This window comes from Rhea americana, unplaced genomic scaffold, assembly GCF_003343005.1.
Source record: "Rhea americana isolate MKP2758 unplaced genomic scaffold, rheAme1 scaffold_421, whole genome shotgun sequence".
NCBI classification, from domain to species: domain Eukaryota; kingdom Metazoa; phylum Chordata; class Aves; order Rheiformes; family Rheidae; genus Rhea; species Rhea americana.
This window is the reverse complement of record NW_028186559.1, coordinates 13,234-22,162: the sequence shown is the minus strand read 5'-3', so window position 1 is coordinate 22,162 and position 8,929 is coordinate 13,234. Positions and strand designations below refer to the sequence as shown.

The following is an 8,929-nucleotide window of genomic DNA, read 5'->3' as shown; positions in this document are numbered from 1 at the left end:
GCCCCGCGCGCTCCCGCCGGGCCCGCGGGCGCGGCCCAGGCGCGCACACGCCGCTCCCTCCTCACCGGCGCTGGTTCAGCCCCGTCAGGTTCTTTATCTGTGGGATACGTGGAGAAGCGGAAGGCAATTAAAAGGCTGAGCGTTACCGAGGCCGAAGCAGACGTTAAGGGGTGCTTGGGAGTTCCAGAGTTGGGAGGTGACGATGAAAGGTGTGATTTATGCTCAGAAGCAGAGGGTTAATGAAAAACRGTTGGAGACACACTGCTCTAGATCCGCTCAGGGGAGCGGCTGCACGATCCCSGCGAGCTGTGAAAGCCCTTTTGGTTACTGGGCGTCAGCTTGTTTTGATTTGCGCGACTGTGTATACCCACGCAGGCTGAATTTAAGCCTACTAACCCTAAGCTTGTTTATCTGTTGTGAATGAACTCGGAGAGCTCAGTACAGCTGCCCAGTGGTTGCAGCTTTGGACTTGGCAGACCCATACTGGTTCCTTCTCAGTGTTAACACTCTGATACTTCTGCAATAACCAGCTGGCTGCTACTCATTTCCCTTTGGAAGAACGCACTTTTTGTAAAGACACTCTCGTTTACATGAGTGGTGGAACTATTTGCTGCACAGGTAAGACTAAATATCCAATAATGGGTCATAAACTGCACAGATGCAGTTTGTAGTGGAGCACATTATTGGCATATGATGAATACTAACAATAACAAGTTGCATTTGAATTTCCTTAGTAGAGGATCCTACAGTGCTTTTGGCAAGTGTCAGAAGAAACACTATGGGTATGAATGCAGAGAGAAGCTGAGAAACACTAAGAATGTGAAATGATTTCACCATAGCTGCAGGTGGAAGCAGGTGGGAGAGATCCTTGAGAACTGCGTCATAGAGTAGAAGTAATTTCTTATTTATGTTTCAGGATCTTTCTTGTAAGCACAAAGGAAATGTACTTCTGGCAACAAGGAAGTAACTTTGCTACTATACACAATGGGAGGTGTCCAAATAAACCATCCCAATGGGCCCTGAAGCGCTTTAAAAGATCATTTTTAAGTACACAAGGGATTACTTCACCAAAATATAGCAGCTATCTTTATATGGGAACAGAGTAGCCTGGGATGCTACCAAGAACTGAATGAATTCTTAGAAGGATATTGCAATCAAGTGAAACCATGAAAGCAACTTCTAGAGACAGGTCATGATCRTGATTGTCTGCCAGGTAGCAATTTGGCCCAAAACAATTTGGCAGGCACCCTAATGTGGACAACGAGCTCCCCAGAGGGGACAGGAGCTTCCATTTGCATGTCAGGCAAGCTGTGCCAGCCCAAGCAGTCTTTTTGCAGAATGCAGATTGAGGAAGTAATCCTGGTGTGGGCTGGTGAAAAGGGTCACCTCTTGTGTATCCATGGGCACACAGACCCCCTGTCAAGATCTCCAATGCACAGACTGGCAGAGGAAGAGACTGTGTTACAAGAGATGGAGAACAGTTTTATATCTTTATTCTGTTCTCCTGTCTCTCATCCTGATCACTCATCCTGCAGCTGCAGCTTTATTTTTGCACTGTATCACAAGTGCTTTCACTACAGAATAGTAAACTGACTCCCAGCTACACAGAAGGTCATCCTTACAAACAGTTAAGTTATGAAAGAGAAATCTCTTTCTTGCTGTCCTCTAGATTTGGGAGGAAAAACATGCTGACATTAAGCACGGAAGGGAACAGAAACAATTCTGCCCTTAAAGCCTTGCTAGTTTCAGTATTACTTACAGTAACTGCAGCTCCCATCAGTCCCTGGACAAGAGCTTCTCCAGTTGACTGTACCTAGGAGATATGAGGGGAACATGACCTCTAGCTTCCTTCTGCCATTACACCAAATACAGAGATGTAACAAACATATGTTTGCTACAGAAAAGTGCTGATAAAAGCCAAGTACTGGAGATTAATAAAAAAAAAAAAAAAAAAAAAAAAAAAAGAAGAAGAGATTTCATGGGAATATAGGTCTCCTAGTTAAATGGGCCAGTATGATAGAGACAGGTGCCTGTATGTCTTTTTATTAGAACATACATAAGCATTTCTCAGTGCTGAACTGATAGCATTTATGCAATTGCCTGCAAATAAGTAAGTACAAGGCAATTTCTAAGCAGGCATGTGGCCTGCAAGATCGAAAAGCCAGGTCTGTCTGCACATATATTATGGCAGAGAGGAACACTMCATATAGAGCTTGCCAATAACATTACCTGCTTAGCTGTGTTGCCCATGTTCATGGCATCAGCTATCCTGTTCTCCAGGAAGCGCCAAGTGTCTTCAAAGTCAGGGGATGAGTCCTGCATCATCACCAGTTCTGTGGTGTTGTAGATGCCAGTGAGCACRGCCCGACGAGTGTACCAGTTAAACTGCAAGGGTGTGAATTGAGAGAGAGAAAATTGACCTGAATCTTGTAAGGATGCAGACCACGAAAGCAGACCAGAGAACAAGTTAAAAAAGATAGCATCTCTCCATCATTAGCAACTGGGCAGCCCCAGGTGAAAGAAACTGCTTAGCAAACAGAGCTCTAGAACTGCACATTCATTCCTGTATAACTTGTCTCTATGATGCAGTAGGCCACCATCCAACAGTCACACACGAGAGCACAGCTGCTCCTGTGGCACCAGACTGAGGTCACAAGTACTTCTATAAAACTGCTGAACAAAATAGTGACAGTCACCACTACCTGCTTCTGATTACAAGCAGGCACCTGCAGCATACAGAAAGGAATTCTCCCTTGCCCAGCTGGCCAGCTGCATTGAACAAGAGTTCATCYTGCCCTAAAGATTGTTATCAGGAAATACAAAGCTACAATTCTAGATCTAATCTGGAAGAAAAAAAAATTATTAAATACTGAACTTCAGCTGTASTTTGCACCAGGTACAAGCACATAGGAAGGGAACAAATAGATGACAGAAATGAACAAGAGACCACAGGGATTCGCCTTTCCCAAATCCTATCATTGAAATACCAGTACAGCCTGCTGAGCCTCTAAATGCATCAGTATACTGCTGGCAGCAATMCTGTAAGATGCGTTATAACAATAGGTTATACCAATGCAAAGATGCACAAAAAACTCAGAAACTCTCTTCAGTTTTTTCAGCTACATTTGAATCATTAGCAGACAAAATTATGTATTTTTACCAAAATGGGTTTTGAACTTCATTTGCTGCTATTATGTTGGTTACACAATTCATGTACTTTTAAAAATACTGGCTGTTCCATTCACGATTAAAAAACAACAGAGAAATAAAAACACCAGTCTAGATTTTGAAAATAACTGTCTGCTTGAAAGCTATGCTGTTTGCACCACAACCTGCAAGCTTTGATCCCTCATGTTGCCATTTGCAGCTGTTCTCTCCCAGAGAGACGGAAACTGAATTCTTTGTGCTAATTCTGAAAAGCATGTGAAGGGGGTCCCCAAGGCAAGGGTATATACACTGCATAGCTCCTGGCTTTCTGAAGAGGGCTCTACTGCAAATGACATTAAACCCCTTTACTGGGAAAAGAGGGAGTGTGATCAGTATTGCAGCCCACCAAGAAAACTTCTGCATATCAACCAGAAGGTGCAAATAAAAGATTTTTTTAAAAAGCATAAGAACCTCTTCTGCTGCCTGAGTCAGTGARGAGACTTCAGGAACAGCTCAGCACAGGCACTGACTCTGATGTGTCACTGTGACTTTCATAATCCATAAGGGACTTGCAGTTCCTGATGCAATCACAACCTTTCAGTTCTTTTCTGGCTTTTTCCTTTAATTCTTCCATCATCTTATTTATTTTTCACTGCAGTGGCTTCTCTTTTATACTCACATAAAAGAAGTTTATTAAAGTACTTTGTTAAAATAGTTCATTTAGGTTTTCTCATCTCTCCCTAAATCTACATGAATTAAAACAATTTATTAATTGCTTTAATTAAGGTTATAATTTTCTTTTATTTCCTGCCAGAAAGATGAAAGCTTTAATAAGSTACTGGTATTTTTAGGTAGATTCTTTAAAGCTTTTCAAGTAAAATCAGTAAATGCTATTGTTGGAAGAACAGACAGCTGCTTCAACAGAGATACCTCTCTTGCTAATAGAATAGTGGATCAACTTTTTAGTCACTAATTCAAAATCTCAGCAATTTTGTCTGGGTTCTAAAGAAAAAAGTGCTTACAAATAAGTCTAGGAAAGTAGGTGCTTTTAATTTGCCTAAAAAGTGAGTCCCAAGGGCTCCTAAGTCTTCTTGGAAATTAGAATATAGCTTCTGAAGCCCCTTAGGTGCTTCAGAAAAATGTCTTCCCCATTCAACAAATGGATTGTTTCGAGAAAGACACAGGTCAATGCCTATTTCAATCCTTCATTTTGCTGAAGTGCAGAGCTCTAACCAGCCTAGCAGAAAGACTTACATCTGTTGACTGGTCTCCAGCGTAGTGCCATATATCATCAATCATGCTGGTGAGGAGGTTGAGGCTAGAAGGGATGTTATGTGGGAGCAGCAGGATGCTCAGAGCCTGAGAAGAACATACACAGATAAATGGAAGAGTCAAAGAGAGAAAGACACAGCATCAAACAAATCAACGTTTCTTTGCTCTGGTATCTTTTCCCTATTGTGACTGACTTGCCTCCTTCTCCCACGGCAAGTCCTCCAAGCTCCATTCAGCTGGCACCGGTCTTTCCAAGAAGCGAGATTTGTGAGGAATGTACAGTGTGGCAGCTGAGCTCACAACTCAGTATGTATTGGAGCCCAAGCTCTCTGCTCATTTTTGATGCCAGTGTGCTAGATCTCCTGAGCTGCCGCCTCAGACAYGGAAACTCAGCACAGGCTGAGGTGACTCGCACTTGCGCTGTGTCCCTACACGCAGGGAGTCAAATCACTTGGTTCTCTGACTTCGAACTCAAACCCAGCTACCAATGGTAGAATAGATACAGCCATGATAGCCCTGCTGAGATCTTGTAGCCTTTTAAGAACGTAATAACATATATGTCAGGAAAAGTCACAAACCAACCGTATCCTTGACAAGACAAGTTATGCTAACAAAGGTGTAAATCCTATCTTCTCTCTCCCCAGGGAGCGCTGGATTCAGCCTTCTGGAGACCAGCAATGATTAAACTGGCCAACAAAAGTTAACTCTGTAGCAATATCTTTGCTCAAATGGAAATTCTTTATTTCTTACTGAGGCACAAATCCCTTCTGACTCTGGGAAGAATGACTTGAGAATTAAATCTGAATTTGGAGCAAAACCCCTCTCAGTTTATAGAGCTACTCTCCTCAGATTGTCAAAAGTTTCTCATTCACATGCTAAGCAGGGCAGTTTCTTGTAGTTCTGCATTTCCAAGTTTCAGGTGATACCAGTGCAGCTGCAACAGTGCTGCAAGGAGCCTAACTTGCAATGATGCTTCAAGTACAACTAGTACAACTAAGTGGAGAGACAGATTATCCCCTGGGGATCCAAGATGGGTGGAGCGAACAATGGAGAGGTTTGCCTTTCTGGAACTGCAAGAAATAGCGTTGTTCTAAAGACACCTTCAATTGCCTGTTTCCAAGGGTGCTCTCCTCTTGAAAGCTGCAAATCGTTTGAAATGTCTACTGAGGATTTCATTTATAGCCTTGAACTAGTCTGGTGGAGAGACTATGTTAAAGGCCACAGGATGTTTAAAATACATACAAGACAGACAATCCTTATATTCATTTTATACCTGCGGCCACTTCTCAATATACGGAATCAACATCCTTAGTCTGGCTTCAAGAGCRTCTCTCAGGAATTGATCCATAGTCTTCTTTCTGGAAGAGGAAAAAATAAAAATATGACGAACATCTAAGTTAAACTCAATTCTGAACTTGAAAAAAAAATCATCTTCTGTTCTGCTTCAGCATTAGAGACACAAGCTGTTTTGTATCCTTCCAGCCTCTAGTCCAAATGTGTCAAAGAAGGTAGGTTTATCTGTCTACTGGATAACCCCTCTGTCTATCCAATCCTGAATACCTGTGTGCCAAGGAAGGTGTCTTTTCATACCCGATACTTACTCGGTTTCACCCAGCTGCACTAGTTTTTGTTCCTGCTCCAGCAGGTCGGAGAGCTTGGTGTTGCACTGAGACACGAAGTGCAGGATCAGTTCACTGCCATCATTTTGAAACATCCCTGCTGCAGCAACAGAGAGACCCAGGGTCTGCAGGGAAGAAGGGATAAGGATAGACCAGATCATACATTACTAAGCAGGATCCAGCTAGGAAATACTTTGTATTTGTTTTGTATATGACGTTATGTAAATTTAAACAGAACAATACAGCATTAAAAAMCTCGTCTTGTACGTATGTTCCTCTCTTTAGGATCACTACTACTAGTTTACCACAACGTTTAACTTTGACAGTGTTATCTTGTWGCAGCTGGGATTGTTTCTGCCCAGTACCATTTGCTGCTATAACCACCCTGGCTAGAGTGCATTGCCCAAGAGTATGTGGGGGAAGCATGCAGGCCTGGCTGTCTTTGAACTTCAGCTCCATCCAGTTCTCAACTGGTTCTTTGCTTCTCTCCCCACATACCTTGGCTCCCTCTGCAATAGCTTCTGCAGTCCAGCCATGTTCAGGCACAAACTCCAGCGCTGCTGTGAGGATTCGATGCTGCAGCTGCTCCTCGCTCTCATAGTCCTCAGACTCCTGGCCGCCCTGGCCAGTGTAACTATGAGAAGGTATTGTTACAGTGAGGGGAATGTCACCATCAAACATCAGCAACCTGGACTCTACTGTTCATTCACTGCCACCGCTGCGTGAAGACACACTTCAGGATCTGCTCATTTAGTACAAAACCTCACCTCTCCCTCTAAAATCCTTACCATTCTGGAAAAAGGACTCTTGATTGACCTTTGTCATAAGGGGAAAAGAGAGAAATAAGGGACGTCTCAATCAAGATGGTTATCTGGAGAATGACCAGGCTCAGCTATTAACTTCCTTTAGAACAAACAAACAAACAAAAAATCCTTACGCTAACTATAAGCCAAATAAGGCCSCAAAAGGGCCTTTAAATTTATGCATGTATGAACAACCTAACTGTAAATTTACAAAAAAAATCCAGAAGTGAAGTATTGCRCTTTGCAGACTGCAGAGGTTCTTTCTTGAAAGCAAGTCCCATCTTGACTGTGTGAYTGAATTCTGCAAGTGGAATTTGCACTGTCAGAGCAAATCAGATCACCAGCTGCTGCAGTCTGACACTCTGGATCTCGCTGTCTTTCAGCAGACACGAGTTTCAGCATAGCAAGGCCTTCCAATCCCACCGCTGACAGGACAGCRTTAGAAATAGCTAGGTAAGTTACCTGGGGCGAGGGCCCTGAGGTTCCTGTTCAGGCTGGTGATCTGTAGGATGGGAATCAAACTGCTGCTGAGAGGAAGATGCTGATGACTCCTTCTTGTGCTCATCTGAGACTCTCCTCAGCACAGCTGAGGCGTGGAAGGCACGCTGGGGTGGGTAGAGCTGGCACCTGAGCACTGAAATGGAAACCAAGAGAGTCAGACATCTCCTTCAAACRAGAGAAAAGCATGGGAACGTAAGGTGAAGAGGAGAGCTGTGGCAAATACCGCTGAAAGACCCCCAAAATTCTGCAGGGAGACAGTATTTTTCTACTTAAGAAAAAAACTCCTCTCAGCTGAGGATTACATTTACTTGATAAAAATAAAGAGAACATGTTTTTGTGAGAAAAAGACTCCTGCAGACAGCACCGATTCCACAGAAAGGAGCTTCACAATCTTGAGCTGGTGACCACACAAACAAACGTTCATCAGAGTGCGGCCCAGCACGCCTTCTCTCCTTTTTGGTCCACAGTGAATCAGATGTGTTGGAAGTGTCGACTCCTGAGCCTGGGACAAGGGGTGAGTAATACTCAGGAGAGATAGCAAACTTAACAGATACGACATGGTGATCACTGCATTTATTTCTAAGATGACTCAAAGACCTTCAATTATGGCTATTCTATGAGAATTTTAAATTTAGCTGCTTTGAAGTTTTGTTTTTCAATAAGGTTGGGTTGCATATATTTTAAGGGGACAGACATGACCTGCTCTTAAAAGGCACAYAACCCAATTTCCTTTGCAAACTCAAAGGAAACCAGTCTCTTACTTCAGTTTTCTGGTAAAYGTCACACAGCGATGAAAAAAAAAGAAAAGGAACGAATAAGCTGGACAGCTGTTTTACTGAATTCCTTTGCTGGCTATTCTGAGAGCCACGTCAAGCGGAACACGGCTGAAAGAACGTGCACAGCTCGCTTTGGAAGTGGTAGCGTGGGAACTAGACTTGGACAGCAYGAAACTCGCATGCAGCTGAGAAGGAAAGCTGGCTAAATTGTCACGTAACATTTACATGCAGAGCAGTGACTTTTCTGACAGACACCAGTCCAACTTCTCTYGATTAAAAGAGGAGGTCAATTTTTGCTAGACTGAGCGTGCAGCAAGTACAACTCCTTTTTAACAGTGCCAGCTTGCAAACGCCAGAAAGGCTCTTACGCTTTTTTATTTTGTCCCATAAGCGAGTTTTAACATTTCCACCGAACCGTGCTCGGCTCAGAAAGAACAGCGCACAGCGCGGGTGGGAGATCCTGCCAGCTCACTCTCCGGGGAAAGCCGTGTGTGTACCGTACGGGGCAGTTTTACTCAGGGTGTCGAAAGGTTCAGCAGGCCGCCGACCTGCTGAGCAGCCAAACTGAGTTTCTTCATATCTCGGCCCGAACAGCCAGCGGGTTTTCAGAGCAGGCCTCTGTAATACCCTTCAGCCGACCGCTTCTTTTTCCTGAAGAGACCTTCACCAGCAAGGTCACCTCTCTCCAAGCTCCCTAGCTACTGGAGGGTCTGCCGGAGCCCTGACCCCGAGGCCTGCACCCCCCGCGCCGCGCCGCCAACCGCCCGCTTCGGCGTCGAGCTGCGCCGAGGCCGCGGCCCGGCCCGGCCCG

The 8,929-nt window shown here is 44.2% G+C and overlaps 1 protein-coding gene across 1 annotated transcript in view; it reads right to left on the bottom strand.

The window, feature by feature from the left end:
• Positions 1-6: 6 nt before the first annotated feature.
• COQ9 (coenzyme Q9) overlaps positions 7-8,929 on the bottom strand; it is a 9,985-nt gene continuing 1,062 nt past the window's right edge. The window contains exons 2-10 of the mRNA XM_085315217.1: positions 8,667-8,746; positions 7,304-7,475; positions 6,537-6,672; positions 6,021-6,163; positions 5,693-5,777; positions 4,402-4,506; positions 2,230-2,385; positions 1,760-1,813; positions 7-97 (exon numbers count right to left, since the gene is read on the bottom strand). Coding sequence (XP_085171343.1) covers positions 62-97; positions 1,760-1,813; positions 2,230-2,385; positions 4,402-4,506; positions 5,693-5,777; positions 6,021-6,163; positions 6,537-6,672; positions 7,304-7,475; positions 8,667-8,746 — 967 coding nt within the window. The 3' untranslated portion in view covers positions 7-61. The remainder of the gene's footprint in view (positions 98-1,759; positions 1,814-2,229; positions 2,386-4,401; positions 4,507-5,692; positions 5,778-6,020; positions 6,164-6,536; positions 6,673-7,303; positions 7,476-8,666; positions 8,747-8,929) is intronic.